Source organism: Lissotriton vulgaris, chromosome 1_1, assembly GCF_964263255.1.
Source record: "Lissotriton vulgaris chromosome 1_1, aLisVul1.2, whole genome shotgun sequence".
NCBI lineage: Eukaryota > Metazoa > Chordata > Amphibia > Caudata > Salamandridae > Lissotriton > Lissotriton vulgaris.
In genome coordinates this window covers 734,350,235-734,371,883 of record NC_141685.1, presented here as the reverse complement: position 1 = coordinate 734,371,883, position 21,649 = coordinate 734,350,235, and the positions used below count along the sequence as shown (strand labels likewise).

General features: G+C 46.2%; 1 protein-coding gene across 3 annotated transcripts in view; it reads left to right on the top strand.

The window, feature by feature from the left end:
- NOS1AP (nitric oxide synthase 1 adaptor protein) overlaps positions 1-21,649 on the top strand; it is a 1,090,707-nt gene that overhangs the window by 894,690 nt on the left and 174,368 nt on the right. For 2 of the 3 annotated variants that reach the window (XM_086955405.1, XM_086955396.1), the window contains exons 8-10: positions 11,615-11,779; positions 13,644-13,809; positions 17,183-17,332. In XM_086955405.1, coding sequence (XP_086811531.1) covers positions 11,615-11,779; positions 13,644-13,809; positions 17,183-17,332 — 481 coding nt within the window. Of the gene's footprint in view, positions 1-11,614; positions 11,780-13,643; positions 13,810-17,182; positions 17,685-21,649 lie in introns of those variants that run through there. The other variant, XM_086955412.1, reaches the window with a different exon arrangement.

Genomic DNA, 21,649 nt, shown 5'->3' with positions numbered 1-21,649 from the left:
TGCTGTAAAAGGTCGTGTTAAAAAACTAATGGGGGGGGGGAATTTAGGAGCCAATCTATCAATGGATATAGAAAGAATTGTGAAATTAACCTAATTTTTTTTAAAAATGTTTTTTTTATTTTACTTATTAAACAGGCTCCTTATTTTGTTTCTGTTAAGATATGAGTATATGTCGAACTGTAACCTACCTTGTTCTCTGTGCCTTAACTCCTATTTTCTGTTGGCAATGTTTTGGTATCTTTTTTCAATGTGAATTATGTATCTGATTTTGCTTGCAATAAAATTTTGAAAATTAAAAAAAAAACTGTGCAGGATGAAAAACAAAATGCATAGTCCTGAGAATTCTGAAATTCTCTTAACTTTTCATGATTCTCAGAGAAACATGGGTCACTGGAAGAAACTACTGGGATGCCACTAGACCTAGAAAGTAAGGTCTGTTGTAGCACAAAATTCTCAAGGTGTAATTATTATAACTCTTACACCAGGTCCTTAGAGGCATCCATAGCATTAGTAAGTTTAAGACGTCATTGACGTTGCCCTCTGTCAAGGTCTGGCTGCGGAAAGGCTCTGCTAGGTTTCCTTCTTGACTGCCTGAGGAAAGGGCAATTACTCTCACTAGCCTAGGTGTCACCCTGCCTAATGTAAGTCAAATGAAAGGGGTCCGGTGTCTCCTTAAACAGTCCTAGTTAGGAGGTAAAAAACATGAATTAAAAAAACCTCCTCGGTAGTCTGATGAGATGAATGCTTAAGTAGCAGTAAAAAAAGACAAACATCACTCACCGTGACACCAGGAAGACAGAAGAGCCAGGCTAAAGAATCCACAAGATGAATCCAAATGGAATCAACTATAAAACCAAGAATAAAAAATAGACAACAAGCGTGCGGGAATTGTGACAAAAAAAGGGAATTAATGTTTTGTGACACCTTCTGGTGATTGCCTCCTATAAATAGGATCCAAAGAGAAAATGACATCAGGAAATAGTCATGCTTTATCTTGGATTGAGAAATTCCAAAAGGGTTCTTAGGACAATCCACCATCTTTAGAAGGGTAGTTGATATTCTTGACCATGCCGTATCCCTCAGAATCATGGTGCTGGCAATACACATGAGGGAGGCGATCAAGTTTGACAATCTGTCTGATTCTGCAGCTCTACTTCTGCCCACCCTGACTAATACTTCCAACTTATTAAAGAGCACCCTCTGCCTGACCACAATCACAGAACCATCAGCACAGCCCAAGTCATGAGCAGGGGCGGTTTTAGAAGGGTGCGACTGATGCAGCCGCACTGGGTGGGGCCACAGACCTCAGATGGGGTGCTGTGTTTAGAAATGGCTTGAGATTGAAAAGCACCTGCTGCAGAGCTCCTTGTGTGTCCAGCTTTCGGGCGCAATACATTTGTCAAGATAACTCTAGTGATTAATGTTCCTGCTAGAGGGAGATTGGAGTTTTGTCTAGTGGCAGTTTTGAGCCGCCATAAAGTAGCGCAGAGGGTTAATGTGCCTGCTGCTAAGAACAGATCTGTATTTTATGTGGATAGCTGAGTGGATTAGTAAAGCCAGTCTTTACCAACGCGTTAAAACAAATGAAATGTATGTGAGAGAGGGTCAATGGAGAGATGATGGACTCTTTTGCTGGATGGTAGTGAAGGAGTCCGAGGAAGCTGTCATATGAGGTGGGATGGCACCAAAACAGATTGTCCCACCAGGCGCCACCATCGCTAAAGCCGGCCCTGGTCATGAAAACACCCAGCAAAGAGCTGGGCACGTGATTTCCAGACCATGTGAATATCGCACAGTCTTTCTCTAGTGGTGGACCGCCTCCGGTAAGCCCCAAGGCGCAGATGTGCCTGTTACTGTAGGATTTCCTCCGATCCTATTTGTCACCATATGCACAAGTTATACAGCCAATAAGTGGTATGAAAAATGTTTACACTTCATCTAATTGTGCAATGTAGCACAAAGAGCTTTCACATTTCATCTAATTGTGCATTGGGGTATAGCCAGCTGATGGGGTTCCACTCTGACTATCCTAAAGCTAAGCCATCCTGAACTCCTGAATCAAATTGTGCAAAGCAGTGCACAAACGTTCCTGCGTGACCCTTTTTTTTTAATATGATGGGACCCTCGCATTGCCTGAACTGAAAACCCCTTTAAAATGCAAGAGAAGCAGACATCAATGTAACCATAAACCAGTTTCCTGCTTTGAATTAATTAAACACTGTGCACACCGGAAGTAGGTGTGAAGCAGTCTCTTCTTCTTTGTTTAACCTTCAGACTGGCAAACTATATGATACGTAGGACACTGTTTGACCTGATTATAAGAGCATCCTTCTCGTGGAAACATTAGCGCTAAGCCCTTTTCTGACTTATGAGTCATTTTCAAGCTTTTACATTACTTGGAATAAAACCAAGTCTGGGAATGCTTAAAGAAGAAACCTTTTTATGAAATCAAGCAACCTTGTAGTGCACTATAAATGCCTTGTCGTTCCCGTACAAAACTACCTTCACAATGTCCTGTAGAGAATCCCTCAAATGGTCTGTTTCAATGTCCTTCCCTACGACCTCCAGTGAATACAGTGTGTGTAACTGAGCTGCATGCATATAGGAAAGTTCTCTCTGGATACTCAGTAGCTTCTCTACACTCTCTCACTTTGGTAGGATACACTCATTCTGTGACTTTTCTCAACCACAATCATCCACAGTTTATCATTCCTCGCTTTGTCTCAATCCCACCTCAGTGTCCTGGATCACCTAAAGAAAAGAGGGGACAAATTACTACACTGCTGCCAAAATATGCAAACATCATGATCACTAGTACCTCAGAGTCCACCTTTGACCATACAACGCTCAAATGGAGGCGGGGAGTTTATTCCACAGAAACACAGTTTATGGTCTCAGGAACGTGGACCTAGCCGAGGATAAACCTGAGGGAGGCCTTCGCTAGCACAACTATATGAAGCTTTCCAGGGGCCACCTGTGAACAAGTATATTCAGGGTTAAGAGCTCTTTACAATGCTGGTCAGACAATCATCTGACGTGACATAGTAGCGGAATTGGACCGACCAACAATAAGTCGGAAGTCCCACCCACCATATTAAGACGCGACCGCCAGCACTGCAGTCGGAAATATACCCATTTTTTTTTAAATATGTTTTATTGAAACAATTAAACATACAGTTACATCACTGTGAACATATGTCAATGAGGAAGCAGAAATCTAGCCAGCATATGCATTATATGTGAAAACAATAATGGCAGTCAGTATTCCGGTAATTACAATCGTCACAGAACTAGGCAGCTGGCTTCAGTGGGAAAAACCCTCGGCATTATGACTAGATGACATTCTCTCATTACACATCATTGTATGTGGCGTCATCTATCCCACCAGAGTACCCGGCCTACCCTGTCGTCCAGGGCGCGCTTCTGGTCGATGCCCTCCATATTGTCCACAACCTCATACTTTGTGTTACAGCGTGTTGTTCCCCAGAGAATTGACCTCTCCGGGCAGAGCGGTCGCTGAGATCGGTGTGGTGATGCTGCTTTCTGTGAACGCGTCTTGGCCATTGTCGTATTGCAGCGGGTGAACACGGCGTGGGCTGCCGTATGGCGTGTGTTCGTGAATGTGTCTGTCAATCATGAAAGTACAGCGCTGTCAACTGGGGGGCAACAGTCTGTGAAACCAACCTCCGAACCGAAGGAGGAGGTAAAAGAGATATCGGGTGTGGAGTGAACATTAATTCGAGGGGAAGGGGGTGCTGCATTATGGTTCCAATTGTCTATGTCCCGTGGCCAGGTATCGTGTCTATGCGGGGTGGGAATGTCAGTCGTAAATATACCCATTACTATTGTGGCATGTGCTTCTGGTCGGAAAAGGGCAGCAGCACAATCCGCATTGGTAAAGGGTATGTTTACAAACATCCATGCACAATGTGCATGGTGCCTGCCACACGATGCATGGATGTTAGAGGAAGCACCACAGGTGCCCCCCAGACCTCATAGCGGAGGCCGCAGAGGGACGGGCCCTGCTAGGGGCACCCAAAGTCTGTTTCCAACAGCCTTTCAATGGCATTCAGACCGACATTGAAAGGCTTTCTGAAAGGGACATTGTAATCCATAAGGCGGTGCCTAAACAGGCATCACCCTTATTTTAGGGAATCACATTCTGACCAATGGTCGAACGTGCTCCCTGAGCCCTCGGAAGTGTTGGTTGGTCCCCCCGCCCCTACTCCAACCGCTGTGCATCTTAATGCGGCTGTCGGACTGTGCCAACAGATTTTGGGTGAACCGCAACCGACGGCGTGTCGGATGCAGTCCGACCGACATCATAATGAGGGCCTTAGTATCAAAACGGATACATCTCTTGGCCTACAACTTTATTTCTTTAACTTCTCATTTCCAACTGCAGCTATCGCGGGTCCTGTAACTTCCAAGCATTCTCCTTTTCCTGAGCATCAGCTTCAGTGTTCCAGTGATGACATCCTAGGAGGCTTGAGCTCTCGGCTAGCGCTGGAACCTTCTGCACAGCCAGGCCCGGATTAAGACCTTTAGAGGCCGTAAGCACTTAAAAGATTTTGGTGCCCCCATATGTATCTAATTCAAAATATAAACAATAACAAACTGTAGAATAACATTTTAACTGTAGAATAACATTTTATGTTTCGAAATGAGTCAAAACTTACAGTAAGATGGAAAATAATGTTGATTTTTGTGTACCTCTACTTAATAGCTTCAGCTGCACCATTTGCAGTTTTTTACCATATGCTCTATGGTAAATCCAGCAATGGAACCTTTCTGTGGTGCCCCCTTCCCTTGATGCCCTAAGCACATGCTTATTTTGCTTAGTGGTTAATCCAGCCCTGTGCACAGCAGACACATACCTACAAATATTGTACTGATATAAATGTACTTCCAATCAGTTAATTAGACGAATGTTGCTTTATTGACCGTTGCAGCGCTGTGATAATAGAGATACTTTGTAGTGTAGTAGCCGCTCTCCTGATAATCAGTTAATTCCAATGCAAGTTTTGACTTATCACATTTAAAAGCACTGCCTACCGAAGACCAAGGGTCCAGAGGATCATGGCAGTGACTCCATTGGCACCGGTATGAAGGTGAATCACATATTCTGAGATGGTCGCCGCTCTTCAGAGGCCTCAGCCTCAAAATCCTTTTTCCTATGCTGAATAAATGACCTGCATTTCTCCTGGGAGGGCGACAACCTACTCCTTCCCATGTCTGCAACCTTTACTGCCAGAAGAAGCAGAATCCTAGCCACAGTAGATTCAAACCTCCATCTCCATCTCTAAGTTCATTGAGCAGTTGCATGTGTGCCCACCTGTTGCCTGACCCTTTCATAAAGAGAAGATTCCCTCTAGACCGGTGGTTCTTAATCTGGGGTCAGTGGATGCCCAGGGGTCCGCCAAAAGGCGGCTCCTCCATTGTAGCGGAGGAGCGTCACCCCACTTAAGTGCCCCCAAAGCCCCAGAGATGAAAAATAAAATGGTAATTCATTACCATTTCATTTTTCATTTTCCTGTCCTGTACCGAGCTTCAGGGTGTAACCTGCTGAGTATTGGCAGGGAGGAGTGGTGTGCAGAGGGCTGCCTTTGCACTTGTTCAAAGTGTGCATATCTTTTGGGCCAGCCGCCTTGCGACGGCCAGCCAGACATGCGCACTTTAAAGTTCTCAACCCAGCTGTCTTAAGACAGTTGGGTTGAGAGCAAGTGCAGGCATCCAGTGCCCTCGGGAGAGCCGAGAGAGGCTGCTCCCACCAATCGGGGTTCTGCTCCCATGCTGGTTACCAGCACGTGAGCAGGCTAGGATTGGTCAAGGGAGTTTGCTGGGGCCTGCACTGCAGTCCCTGCAGAAGAGGTCGGGGTGACGTCGTCGGTCACGGTCCAGGTAAGTGGTTTTCTGCCCCCTCCCACCCTCAGTTGATGCCAGCTGCCACTGGGTCTGCCACACTTACTTCGGGTCCGTCACTGTTAAAAAATTAATAATAATATTAGCAGATTAATAAAGTATTTCTTCATAATAAAGATAAATTAAAAATTTAAACGTGTTAAATGTTCTGTAAATGTGAAGGAATTTAAAATTGAGAGCTAAAAATCTAGTTGGTATCCTTACATTGATTATTTTGAGCTCCTCAAGCACAGGGAACAGTAGTAGGGACAATAGACGACCTCAAAGAACAAATAGGCACTGGCAACCAGCATACATTAGGAGCAAAAAAGACAAAGCAATGTGACAGAGCCTATCATATCGCTTTGTTGTTTAGAAATAAATTAACATTTTAGAAATGCTCCAACCTTTCAATGCAAATTAAAACAATTATTTTTGTATATCTTTTGTCTGTTTATGAAACCAAAAATATTTCATAATGTATGTATTTGTATACTAGTTTCTGTAGTTTTATGTATTGTTCTGAGGTTCAAATCTTAGCAGTTGCTTAGGTGGGGCTTCCAATGTGTCCAACATTGGGGGTCTCCAAAAGTTATAACTGCTGTTCTAGATTCGTACCTATAATAAGTCTGCAGTGCATCCATCCACCACGAGTGGGCACTAGACGTCTCGCTGGAAATATGGTGTCATCTCTCGGAAATAAAGCGTTATTTCTTTGCTTAGAATTAAAGGTTCCGTGTTGTAGGGCATAGAAGTAGCTTCGTAGGCGAATGTGGCGATAAAATAGAAGAACGATGAAAGGCCCTGGTACTATTACTTTTAAAATCCTATTTAACAGTTAACAGGCATAAATAAATACGAGATTTGTGAGCCACGAAAAGCGCATTCATGTTTGGAGAGCGCCACGTGGATGTGGTGCACCCTAAAAAGCAGAACATGCAGCACAATAGCTAATTAAAATAACAGGATTGGCAGACTCTTCGAATCCTCCTAAGATACTGAAGAGGGTACTCTCTGTACATAAAGACATGCTACGTCAACCTGTTTGCACTGTCCGCCCTCGGTACCTAGCAACTGCTTCTCGTCAGCAGCGGCCCTCGCAGCTGCGGACAGTGCCTGAACCCGGCGCCCTCAGCGCGAGGCACGCTGGAAACCCTGACCTTGTGCACAGAAGGCAGATTTCGTTCTTGGCGGCTCAAACAAACTCCCGAACCATCGACTATCACATTTCTCTTGGGTTCTCCGATGAGCCAAACATATATTTTTTTTTATTTGACCTTTTATTTTCGATTATTTTAAACTGAATAAAGAATAAAGTAGACTGAGCAAAATTAAATGCATTCAACCCAGTTAACCTCATGCACATTTTGTGGCGTGTATAGCATTCATTCATAAAGGGGGTGGGGGATATGGAGTCTTTATTGAGAATAACTGGATAGTGAAAAGGAGCTTCCCTCATTGCTGACTGGGGCTGGCCTTGTGAGGGGTGTGTAGATGTAGTGTGTGCCTCAGCTGAGGGTGGTTCAGAGGTAAGAGCGAGTGGGCAGACAGATGCCGCTTGGACCAGACACAACACATTCAATACTGCAAATACAACCCGGTTCTATATAAATAACTGAAGTGAAACACCACTTTTAGCGCTTACAGACCGTCCTCAGCAAGGTTACGCAAATAAACTCCAATGTATTCCCAGTTTGCTGCAAAAGAGTAGATTTAACAACTCAAAAGTACCTAGAGTGCGCCACTATAGATGCCAAACACAAAGACATTCCTTTGCTGAATCATACCCTGGGAGTGCAATCAGTACTTAATTTGTGCAAAAAAGGGCCAGGGCCCTCGTCAGGAGGCCACTGAAGCGTGTGCCACACATTGCCCCTGCTATGCTGCCTATGATAGTAAGAATTCAGCTACTAACCATCACACTCCTACAAGTGGGACAATTCAGACTACTCCAGACCCACAAAGCTATAAAAATGGCTTCGGCCGTAGGTCATTTTTACTGTATATTTAATAAATAAACAACTGCTGCTGACCTCGTCTTCAAATTAGCTGATTAGTTGTCATCATGGGGCAGACGGTAATAAGTGCCGGTGATGACAATTACGTGCTGGTGCTAAGCATCGGGAACCACCGGCTCAAATTAAGCACTGAGTCCATTCCTAACCGTATAGTGTTTCCTGGTGATGTACACATGTGCGGTAAAGTTCTATGTGGACGGTGATGGCAAGAAAAAAGGCATCAGTGCAGGTGCTGATGCTCTGTCCTAGTACTGAATAGCCAAGGATGCCAGAACCAGGCTAAATAACGCTGCCAGCTGCGGGGGAGAAGAATCTGCAGTGCAATGAAAACACAGCCTGTTTGTGCCATGGCCAACCACCCAAGGGAGGCGGAGTGCCTAGATTCCAGTTGGCTCACTGTGCCACTGGATTCAAGCCATCCTGGCTGGTGAGGGGTGAAACCCCGAAACCGGTCCTAGGTTTTTTTCTGGTCAAGGGCGGACCTGGCTTGGCAGTTCGGGCTGGACTGTTCCCATGAGGCACAGGGTCAGTACTGATTTGCACATGGCCAGGAATAAACTGAGGTGGCATGGTGAGCAAAAGAATGATGCAAATAACCCAGATCTCTTGACGGGTGAATGTTTTGATTTGTAGTCCGTCCATCAATTGTGTGTCTTTAGATTCCAGTTGGCCCTATTTTACAGATGTGCTGCAACATCACCAGTTTGGACCTTACAGCACTCCCACATGTGCCCCATAGACATTTATGGCATCAAACTCGAGACACCAGGACCTCTAGTCTTGAACTCCAAGAAGGTGGGGACATTTGTGACATCTGTCACCTGAGCACACCGTGAGATATCCATCCTCTCAGAGACTAAGACTTACCGATTGTGCTTGGTGACCGAGAGTCCTCCATTCCACACCAGAGACTGCCCCAGGATTAAAAAGAGATGTTACTTTGGGTCATCAGACACTCTACAGACTGATGCTACCCATGGTTGGCTGAGTGCCACCTCAATCCAAGAGCCTGTTCTTGGCCTGAGCTGTCATGGCCGGGATCTGTGAAAGCTGACCACCACCTCTGTGGAAACGAGACACCTAGAAGGCCCGATATTAGGCTAATGTATGACTCTCCTGGCATCTCCATTGATGGACGTGTGGCCCACAAGAATGTCCCATAAAATGATGTGGAGGAAGTCGCCCCTCCCTACGCACGAGAGATATTTGGGCATGCTAGTCTAGAATGAGCAATTGGCCCTCTACCAAGAGCTGGGCATCAGTTACATTAAAGTTGTGTGGATACTCCTGATTGGTTCTGCTTGTATTGGTAGGTTTAGTATATGGCAGAGGACAACCAGGGGAGCCGGGGCACCTTGCCCTTGCCAGCAACTGTGTACCCCAAATAAGGACAAGGCTTGCTAGCATCTGGTTCTGAAGGATTTGTCTGGCTTTCCCGATCTATCGGAAACCACCCTGAAACTGGAGTGTTTGTGAGGGCTGCACCCCAAATCTCAGCCCACACCTTGATCCAGGGTACAGATAGACCCGCTAATTTGGCAAGAGAGGGGGATTTGGTCATCATGCACCATTAAGAGCAGTCCATGCCAAAAGTTAGATTCCCCACCCACCCCGGTATCCATAGCACTCTTACTCACAAGGAAGGGTCTTTAAGGAGGCAAAGAGACAGACCTGGTGCTCAAGGAGGTGCAACCCATTGCACCCGTGAAAATAGTGCAAGGAGACTTACAGGTCGATGCCAGTGACAGGGTGACACCTCCTCCCCTTGCTGGAGGTCAATCCACTGTTCTAAAGACCCTCTATGTTGTCTCAAAAGGGCACCTACTACATTCATATTGACTGATTTTGCAGCCAGATATTATACAATAAGTGCTGATAGCAGCTTTCAGTGTAATCAATTTTTTTATTAGCCCCATTGTTTTCCTAACATCGTGTATCAAATTAATTTGTTACTATCTATTACAACTAATAAAAGTGACTCCTTCAGAGCAGCAATTTGATCAAATCACAGATGTTCATTGAGGCTGGATTCAATCCATATAAGCCCACGTGCACAGAGCAGACTCTTTTTCAAGCACAACCACCGTGTGATGCACGCGGTTGAGCAGACACCCAAAGGTTTAGTAATAGTCTGTTTGAAGGTTTGTAGTTTAATTCTTTGACATGAAGTGAAATAGATCCGCGGATGCAGGTTTGGGTGAACAGCGACAGTCCCATCTGTAGAGATATTTGCATTCAATTTGGCAGAGGGCAGAGATTTATATTCTATATAGAGCCGAAGATGTGATCACAGGGTGATTGACAGGGTCTCATCCCTACTCACATGGAGCACTGGTCTTCCATCAAGGTGTGCCCATCATAGAACGTTTCTGTAGCCAGTTCGCTCCTATTAGGTGTCAATGGCCCACATACCCTTCTCTAGGGACAGCTGCGCCGCTGTAGGGCGCGTTGAAGTACAATGGCCATGGCTGGTGTTGGTCTTCTCCTGCTCCAGGTTCTTGCTGGGTTTGTTACTTTCAGCTGGCAGAGCTATCGGCTACATGGATAGGAAAAAGAAGGTTCAGGTGCCTATCAAAAGCAAAGTGATAACTAGGCATCCTTGCATGAGCTACATTTAATCGGCGGAGGTAGCTTTCTGGTACTAGAAGGTCTCTTGTCTTCACACAGGTGGATGTGGTAAGGAACAGCCCTGCTACATTCTTCTGGATGCTAGAGAGCCTTATCCATTCATGCTGCAGGACCATCACGGTGGATCCACCTTCAATAGAGATGCAACTATTGGTAGTTGTTCTTTTAGCTTACAGGCAGAGCCCAGTCTGAACTTGATTAACTCCTTAGTTAGTCATAGGTAGAGTCCCCCTTAATTAATACCACTTTCACTGGGCTCACTGTATAATCTAACAAAAAGTACTATAGAACTGGGCGTAAGGGCAATGGTGTCCACTATGTAGGGATGCGTGGCGATGAGGTGTTTCAGACTCTTCTTTCCAACAAATGTTATTGCTTTTGAGAGAAACCAGGTTCCTGGTACACTAGGAAACAGACAGACAATCAAATGCTGATAGATCCAGAAAATCTGAAAGCATGTGCATCCTCCCACGTGGCAGGGCCCGGCCTTACGTGACAATAGACCAACAATCAATAGGGATACAGCAAGGCTGGAAACATTCGTTATCCTGTACATAGTGCGTCTATATGTACCCCAGGGTCCCTTGGCCTGTGGACAACAAACGTAACTATATGAAACAAAATACCCCCCCCCCCCCTCCCTTCCCCACCCTCCTCAGGCGTGCCATGGCAAAGGCATTTACTAACTATAAGGAAATAATAATATACTTTTCAAGTCGTGGAGACAAGGGGGTGTAAGAAAGTGCCCCATAATGGTATTATAATCCAGGTCATGAAACCATCAACTGACTCCTATAGTAGGGAAGTCTACATGCCCCCCGAACGGGGACTCAACGCGGGGGTCTAGAGTGTTACTCATGTAATCAGGGGGTGTCTGGTGGCTCCTCAAGGGAGGAAAGGTCTGGGTGTTTGAACTCTTCCACTAATGCCTCCCAAGCCAGTGTCCAGAGCCCAGGGCATTCTTTAGTGAAACCCCTTCCACACATGTGATTGGCAGGAAAGCAGTCAGTGACCTCTCTCTTGCTTCAGCAGATTTGATCATTTCTTGTGTTTGTTTCTTTTTTTAGAGTTTGCATTACCAGGAGAACATATTGACGGCATCCCCGAAGATGATCCTGCCTGCTTCTAGTCCGCTGCCAGTGGGCACACCACTGTCCACACACCACCAAATCCAGCTCCTGCAGCAGCAGCTCCAACAGCAGCAGCAGCAGACGCAAGTGGCTGTGGCACAGGTATTCTGGGATATCCAAGTGCTTTATCTGTTTGAGGGTTCTATGCCTATTTCAATTGATCGGTGTAAGCCGGGGCTCCATCTACTACAGTTGAAGACATCCCGCAGCCTGATTTACATCCTTTATCCAATGCATAGGTTCATGCAATGCTTCCAGGAAACCAGGCTAGCCACAAAGTCTCCATGAGTAGGAGGAGACATCTTAGGAGACAAGTGCACAGACCACATGTCCCTCACACAGTGAGGCCTAGGCAGAAACCACCTCTACAGCTAGTATTTTGTCTTAACACTGCTTTTGCTCCTTTTGGAATCCTGACCCCCAGAATCCCTTTCTTTCTTTGCTTTGCTGATCCTTCTGTTGGCCTGGCTGCTTTTTACCTTGCTGTTGTGATGAAACAGAGTGTGCTTTAGTGCCAGGCCAGCTTACTGAAGCCTTGGATTTCTGGGCAAGGGAAGAGATGTGTGTGAGTTGTGTAAGCCATCACAAGCTCCCGCAGCTCACGTGAATCTAGCTAAGAATAGAATGTGAATCAGGGGTAGTGCTACGGGATTTCCATTTGTGATTTGAGTGACATTGGAAGAATGTGGTATTGTAACCCACTATGGAGGGCTGTACCAGTTGTTGATGGCCGTGAACCTTAAGTGCCGACCTACAGGCAAGGGCGTATAACGGGGTAGAGGGCCTTTAACCTCTTCCGTGCTGATGACGGAACCGCTCCGTCATCAGCTGCGGTGGCACTGTGCTGATGACGGAGCGGTTCCGTCATGGCCCGCCCGCCGCTCATGCGCGGCGCGAATTCCGCGCCTGCGCTGAGCGTTCTATTGATCGGGCGGGGCAATGACGGAACCGCTCCGTCATAAGCACAGCGCAACTGACGCTGGTGACGGAGCGGTTCCTTCACCAGCATGCGCCCGCCGCTCTTCCGCCCCGCCCCCTTAGCACTGCGGCGGAATAGCCGCCACAGTGAAGGGGTTACCAACAGTTATAGCTCAAGGCAACACAACCTCACACATATTAGAATAATCCACACTGTTTACGTTTGATTAAATCAATTGAGGGCCCAGTTACTCTGCTGCCTTATTTATTTAAGAATCTCTTAATCACAGCAACAATGTCACTGCTTCTTGTACTTATGTTTGGCTAACTGTGTTTTCCAATGTATCCTGTTATCTACACTTCTACACAAATATGGATACCTGGTTACACCTTTTAGAGTTGTGGAACCGATCTTCCATGGAAAGCCCATGTGTTTTGCAACCAAATCACATAACTTTGGCTTTTGAACCATGAATCACCAAATTGTTTATTTTGTTGTAGTCCGCAACCCTGTGCAGTTGCTGTTAAAGCCCTAACTGGGTCATCAAAAGAATTACCGAATCCTCAGCATAGGCCATGGTGTTCACTTTTACGCTGCCCTGTTTGGTGCCAAGCCGGTTCATGATCTAAAAATTCAAAAAGATCAAGAAAATGTAATGACAATAAGAGACATTGGCATCTACACTGACGTTGCCAGTGCAGATGGCAAAGGTTCCATATGTTTCGTGTTTTTTTTGCAGTTTTATATAGAGCCAACTCGACCCGAAGGTATCTGATCACTTTACAAGAGCACCAGTTGCATTACAGACAGATCACATGTATTGTTAGGCACAGGAAGATTAAGTGACTTGCCTAGAATCATAGGATGCTTGAGTCTCCCTCCAAACTTGAAGCTGGTTCCCCAGCTTTAAGGACGGCTGCTTTTGCCGTTAAGCCACATCCTGACATTGCAATGGGGCCGATCATCACTACCACTCAATAATGATTCCTCATCTTCCGCGCCACCTGTAGAAGTCCTCTAATTACCTTCCCTTGTCCTTCTCCACAGGTTCATCTGCTGAAGGACCAGCTAGCAGCTGAGGCGGCCGCGCGCCTGGAAGCGCAGGCCCGCGTGCATCAGCTCCTGCTGCAGAACAAAGACATGCTGCAGCACATTTCTCTGCTGGTCAAACAAGTGCAGGAGCTAGAGCTGAAGCTGTCGGGGCACAATACAAGTAAGTGATACAGTTTTCTTCTGAGGCCCTATGATCAGTAGACAGTGTGACGTCATGCAAGGGCACAGAGACCAGTCATTCTTCCAGGCCAAGAATAATGCAGGATAGATGCCAGGAGGTGTTTGTATGCTCCCACAGAAAGAGTACCTTCTGCAACTCCCCTGAAATCCTGGAAAAAGTCAAACAGGCTCATTAATATTATTATTTAGCATTTATAGAGCGTGTAGCTACCCAAGGGCATCCCAGCGCTAGCGAGTGTTGGAAAAACCAGGTCTTGAGAAGTTTTTGGAAGGGGAGGTGACGGGATTCCGAGCGGAGTTCTAAGGGCATCGTATTCCAGAGTCTGGCAACATTGTAGGAAAAAGACCTTACTCCACTTTTTGCCCTTCTGATTTTGGGGATGACTGCGAGGTTGAGGTGAGCTGAGCGAAAGCATGTCCTAGGGCAGTAGGGGGTGATAAGAGCACTGCTAATAGGTGGACCCTTTCCCCACATGGTTTCGGGGGGTATACACAGTGCCTTAAACTTTACTCTTTCCAGGACAGGTAGCCAGTGTAGGGTCTTCAGAGCTGGTTTGGCCGACTGTTTTTTTAAAACTACCAGCAGCGGTCTGGCAGCGCAGTTTTGTGTAATTTGGAGCTTCCTTATTGTTGCCTTGGGTGCTCCTAGGTGAAGGGAGTTTCAATAATCCAGGCACAATAGAATGAGGGTCTGTATCAGGGTCCTCCTTGCACTCATTGGGATGAGAGGGAAAACCTTTCGGAGAAGTCTGATGATACCAAAGCAAGCCTCTGTTACTTTTATTGTTTGGTTTTACAGCTTAAGGGAGGTATCCGACCAAACGCCCAGGCTTTTTATTCTGGTCTTAGGGGTTGGAGGGGGACCCAGGCAAGTGGGCCATATCTGTTTGAGATCCATGTTGGAAGTGTCACCCAGAAACATTAGTTTTGTTTTTCCTCCATTTAACTTGAGGCAGAATTGCTCCCTCCACGAGGCCACTTTCCCCATACAGGCTTCGATGTTGGAGGGAAAGTTTCGGGGTCCATTAAGGGTAATTACCAGCTGTGTATCGTCTGCATAGCTGACAATTGTTGTCCCATGCGGCGCGATAACGTCTGCAAGTGGCCGCATGTACACATTAAACAATGTGGGGCTGAGGCACGATTCCTGTGGAACTCTGCACCTGAGCTCTAGGTTTCTTGAGGCTGACTCCCATGAGAAGAATTGAAAAGTTCTGCTCTCTAGGTTGGAATGTATCCAGGTCGCCGCTTCCTCTGTGACACCCAACCTTCTAATTCTCTCCAGTAAGATGTTAGGATTTTCTGTGTCGAAGGCTGCACTAAGGTCTGGGAGGATAATGGCCACTGCTCCCCCTTGCTCAAGGATCTGCTTAGATTCTTCAACCACTGCGAGTAGGGCTGTTTTAGTTCCATGATGGTGGTGGTAGCCTGTTTGGGTTGGGTGCAGGAGGTCATGCTTTTGAGAGGGATGAGTTCACATGTTTTTCCAGGACCTTAACTATCACAGGAAGCAGTGATATTGGTTGATAGTTGCTTTAATCACCCAGGTGCACGCTAGGTTCTTTAAGTAAGGCCCTCACCATGGAATGTTTCCATGGTGCAGGGACTAGACCCGTGGTGATGGAAAGATTTACCAATTTCAGCATAGGGAGAAGTATCACATTTCCGGCTTTAAGTAGAACATGGGGGGCTGGATCAAGGGGAGACCCTGGTTTTATTTGAGAAAGGATGTTTGTTAACTCCGCCAGATATAAGGTGATGATTTCCCTGAGAATGTGTTCTATGCGAATAGGGGACTTATTCATCAAAAGGAGATCACTAGGGTGAGTTGGGCTGGGAAAGTAGGTGTATATGTTTTAAATTTTTCCTAGGAAGAAATCTGCCAGCTCATTACACTGCTCTGAAGAAGCCTCAGGGGATAGTCCAGGTTTCGGGAGTTCTAAGAGCTCCTTTGCCACACGGAAAATTTCCCTTGGGATGTTATCCTCCGAATTAATGATACCTTCATAATAGGATGCCTGTGCAAATGTTATTTCGGTTTGATAATGTATTTTAGATTCTCTGTATTTCTGTTTACTGTTTGCTCAGACTATTATAGTCCATCCTCCATTGGCAATTTTTCAGACCCATCAAAAGGCCAAAAATTGGAAAGATTTGTGAGCAAAAAAATGTATATCTAGCACCAAGTAATCCTGTTGAGGGGTGACATGATTTTATGTGCAGACCAGTGTATGTCAGGCATGTTTATCATGCATATGTGTGACAGCAGTTTGCTGTTGTGCTCATGCTAATCAGATGGTTTAGGGGGGACAAACGGTGTCATAAATCTCTGTGAGGATTACAAGGATGCATGGGGTGGATATGTCGTAGGCACATTGGCACCAGGTCATGTGTTGAGGACACAGCGGTGCTGGGCTTTGTGTATGGAAGAATGGATGATAGGTCTGTGTATTGAAGGTGCACACATCAGAGGATTGTGTGTAAAGTGTCATGCGGCCTGAGGTGCGCGTTTTAGATCATCCAATCCTGGAGCCTGCAGGGACCGCAAACAGATGCTAGGGATGAGCATGAATTGCACATGGATGGTTGGTTGTGTGTATGAGAGAACCGGTGGATGCTGGGGTACGTGATGTGGTTGCAAGAGCACAGGGGTGGTCTGATGAGGAATATGAGTCGAGGACGTGTGTTTGTGTACGTAGGAAGCAGGAGTAATGGTGGGTGGGTGTTTTGTGGGTATTTCAGTCATTCAATGTGTGTGAAGGCACATGCTTAGTAGGAATTGTGTGGATGGCAACTAGGTACATGTGACTATACACTCCACTCACACAGTTGCGGCTCACATCTATGGTGACTGGTGGAATGGGCAAATGGGTGGTGGGTAAAAATAAAAAACACTTGCCTTGAACAAGGCCTCCTCCTCACTGCACGTCCTCCTCCTGCTGTAGCTGTCTGACGCGGGCCCCAGCCAACTGCCTTAAGCAATCCTGGTGCTGCTCTCACCAGCATGAAAGAAGCGCCAGGATTGGAGGGAGCGGCCTCTCTCGCCACTCCCGAGGACACTAGAGCCCTGCAATTGCTCTAGCCCAGCTATCTTATGGATTGGAGCACTAGTGGCCACATCCCAGCACTGAAGGAATGCCCTGTGTTACTCAGCTTGTAGTATTCACTCCGCAGGGTCACTCATTACTGCTGTAGCATGCATACTTGAGTTGGCTACAGTTAAGCAGCATTGACCATGATGATCTCTTGATGTAATTTGACTCGCCAAAGAGCCCATGCTACTTTATGATTCTACTCTTATTAATTGAAATCCTTGGATGTTCTTAATATTTCTTTCTTGTCTTCCATTTTAGTGGGATCCCAAGACAGCTTGCTGGAGATCACGTTCCGCTCCAACGTCCTCCCTGTGCTGTGCGACCGCACCACGCCGCGTCCAGAGGACCTCCCACTGCCGCAGCTGAACGATGGCACCGACTTCTCCCAAGCCTTCAGCAGTCCCTTAGGTATTGGAAACTGCTTAGTTAAACTGGAGTGTTTCCATTTTCTGCCTGGTGACTGCCAAGAATCTCCAGACGAGATCCTTGGCAGCCTGGAGCTCTTCAAGTTCCGGGAGTCCGGCATTGCTTCCGAATATGAGTCCAACACAGACGAAAGTGAGGAGCGGGACTCCTGGGCTCAGGAGGAACCTGTGCGCCTAATGAATGTCCTGCAGAAGCAGATGATGGGAGATAGCCTGGAAGATGAGATTGCAGTATAGGCACTCCCGAAAAGGGACTTTGTTAAAGTGCAGTAAGCATTACTATGGTGCACAGAGGATGGTATATTCTCCAAGAAAAGACTGAGAGTTCAGGGAATTGAAAGAATACCTCACAGACCAAATGCCTCTCTGAGTCAGGAAATCTGGGAAAGAGTCAGTCATAAGTCAGGCATGAGAGTATTGTAGGGCTGTGACATGTCTGATATGAGACAGATTCTTGCCCAATACCAGGGGGCTCATAAACACAGCGTCCTGTTGAGGAACAAAAATCAATATCCCACTTGACTAATGTGGCTCTGGGGCCATCACAGAGATGATATAATGGATTGCCAAAAGTAGTGAAACAGATGCTAGTCTGACCCTGTTAGTGCTACTTGTAATCTGGAAGGTTTCTTGGAAACTGGTTGGGTGATACCATTCAGTGATGTGGGCAATATTGTGCTCCCTTCAAAAAAGCAAGAATTGTCAAGATTTCCCCGTGGTTCAAACATGTGAGGAAGTATCGGTTTGTGTTTTTTTAGTTTAATATCACATGTCCTCATTTATTTTGCTTTTCCGGTGTGCCACTTACTATGTTGCAAAATGTAATTTAATTTGTGCAAAACCATTAATCCCCAGGTCTTGTTAACAAAGGAAAGGTTGCTCTTGGTGTCCAACCGCCCTATGTTAGCGAGAGTAAAAGGCTCGAGTGCCTCTCAGACCTTCGGAGTAGACTGCAGGTTTATGTATTCCTGCACGTACTTCGTTGCAGTCCCTTCAGCAGGCTACATCTGTGCTATGCTGTGGAGTGCATCTTGAGACCCTGTGAGATACCTCCCAGTGGCTAAAGGGGGACCTTAATCCATGGCAGCTGTAAGTTCTTTGGTCAGTTATGGAGTTGCCTTTCTTGATGGGCGACAACAATGCTTTGGTTCGTCAACTCTCAGAGCATCGCCTGACCATTAAGGAACAGCACTATCTCAGAAGTAGTGGGCAGCAGGTCACATACTTTAGGGTTCAGAGCAAAATTATGGATGTCCTCAGTTGTGTGTGAGGAATTGTTGCATTGCACAAGAAACCTCTGCATGCAGTTTCACGGTCTACGGGACATTTGATGCCCATCGCTCTACCATCCCTGATGCATGCTGCAGCAGAGCACTTATGTCCATATTTGTGCTCTTCACACAGACGCTGCAGGTTGGGACCCTACATCAGACAAGTCATCCTGAGAACAGCCACAGGGAACGTCCAGCATTGGCGCATATAACTTTAGATGTCAATGCATGCAGTATTGTACTGGGTAAGAGGTACTAGGTAATAGAAATTAATAGTTGGTTAGGAAGTCCTAGAGCTAAATTGAGGTTTCCAGTACTGAATTGGCACAGCCCCTTACCCGTCGTCTTTTGTGACAGATTAGACTTTAGGAGTCTTCATCTTTGTTGCAGGAGAACTGTCTGGTTGATTGATGTTGCTATGCAAAAAAAAGGATGCCAGCTTTGTACTGAATATGATCAAGTATTATGGTCATACACTGCTCCTTACTTGATCTGGGAGCGAATGGAGAACAGAAATAATGGGGATGTTTGGTACCATGCCAAGGACTGTTGAGACAGTTTTCATTGCTGGAATAACTTGCAGTCAATCAATCTGTTCCGGCCCGGATACAGGGACAGGTCAGTGGGGGCCAGCAGTGGAGAGCGGGTTTTGTCTAGGTAAAAATGCACAGCATACCTTTAGATGAATGTGTGACTACAAAGGACACCGTCTCTCTCTATGACCAGGAAGCCGGTATCCCCTAAAGGCTGGGGTTATTCTCATTGTGCACATCAGTTAGGACTCAAGAGAGCACATTAGTGTTTTTCTTAATACATTTTCATTTCACCGCACTAAAAATCCATATTCATATAGGCCTCCAAGAGGTAATTAGGGATCCTTGGCCCTGAGGAATGCCCCAGACCCGTATGGGCTTCTATTGTGGGCAGAAACATGTTGCCCTAGCTTTTGTGGCAGTGTGAGCCATTACCCTCAAACTACCGCCCCACCAGTTTTTAATCTTACCTCTTGTTCCCAACAATAAAGGCAATTAGCAGGGGTACTTTAAGGTATTTTTAACTCACCGATCTGGATCCTTCTGTTATCCAGTAGCTTATATCTAAGAACTCCTTCCTACACAGAGTCAAACAGGAGGTCAAGTCCGCCCTGGTGGTACTGCCCTACCAGGGTGGGGAGAGGTTGCCAATGATAAAGCATGACACAGTTTTGTGTGTGAGGCTTCTTCTTCCAGAAGGAGGACCTTCCCTCCCTTTAGCACTCACACAGGAATTCTGTGATTGTCTGAGTGGGACCTCTGGATGCTTATTCCAGGGTAGGAACACTTGTTTGTGTTCTCTACCTACAGCTGCCGTGGCTTAAAGTTACCGAACCATTTGAGCAGCAATGCTGTGGTTGGAGAAAGGTTTCAGTCCTCAGAGGTACAAGTGGTGCAGGAAGATCTTAGGACCACAGACATCTGTTAAGTCTCTGAACTGCCATTGTGTGATCTAAGAATGCACATGCCATGGCAAAAATACCACTGACTACTTGCCTTGGTCCACGGTACAGAGCCAATCGCACATTAGGTAGGTCATGGGCATATCAGTGTTGTGCAAAGCTTTATACTCAGCTGGAGGTGCATGGGTGTTTGATATGTGTAGGTGGCTGCATTGTGATCAAGTCTTGAATGAAGTAGGTATTGCAGAGGAACATTTTGCCCATGGAGTCACAAAAGGCGAGGCTTTTCTTTATCAAATTAAGCGTTTCAATGGCTCGCCTGAATGCAGGAAGTACTTAGCCAACTGTTGAAAGTCCATTGTTGATATCATTCAGTGATGGTGGCTTAGATGAAGGGGACGCCTGTCAGAAGCTTGTGGAGCACAATTCTGGAGCACACGTTAATATCTTGTGGCAGTGACAAAAGTCTCAGTACCTCCCAACAAGGTCAGGGCGGAGAGCGCGTTTGAATGGATTGGAGCATCCTGTGGTCTCGTCAAGAGTATTGTTCTAAGAAGCTGAGCTGGCTCTATAGATAAAGATGACGCGACAAGTGAGATTTTAGTGGTAATGAGGTGGTGACTATTGTGTCATGGTTCTGATGGTGAAATGGATTGTAGTGTGTGTTTTTCTGAAGATGAGGTCAAAGCTTTGCGTACCTATCTTTTTTACTGAGACCGCTACCATTTTGTTGGGTCCTGTTGACCCCGAGCTTCTAGATTATTAAAGTTTGTTATATTTTAGAAAATCTCTTATCAGTTATGGCACAGCTTTTGAGGGTGCAGTTCACCTCTGTCTCCATCCTGGGGCATGGTTGTGTGCGCAACTTAGGGTTTTGGAACTTTATGATCATCATTTGCAACACAAGCCCTATAATCAAGCTTTATGGGGATAAGACAGAGGTCATGATCGTAGTTGGCAATGCCTCGCTATGGGGTTGTAGACACTGGCCAGAGTCCCCTGGGACCTGTGCCCACCCCTTCTCCATCGGGGAAAATCTGGGCATTCTCATGGGTATTAAAGTCTCCTTTAAATATCAAGTGGCTAGAGTCACTGCTACTTACATCACAGTTCTCAGATGGCTGAAAAAGATTCTTTGGTGGATACCTTTAACAGCACAAAGAGCGGTTGTCCAGGCCCTAATCACATCCAGACTGGACTATTGTAGCGTGCTATACCTAGGCGCTGTCAAGACTCTGGTTCAGCGCCCCCAGGTGATGCAAAATGCGGCGGCTAGGCTGGTTTTCCGCTTACCTAAATTTGCCTCAGTCTCCCATCTGCTACGGGAATTGCAATGGCTGGGGGTTACTAAGCGCATTAAGTTGAAAGCGTTATGCTTTATGTTTAATACCAAACATGGCTTAGGACCTCACTTTATTCAGAAACTGGTGACTTCCTACCAGCTGACTCGCTCTTGAAGAGCTTCAAATCAAACCCTGTTCTCTGTACTGAGGTTTTCTTTAACCTGCATGAATGCCGCTCCTTTGCTTACCGGGGCCCTAAGCTGTGCAACGCTCTCCCCTTAGCATTAAGGAATTGTAACTCACTCCTGAGC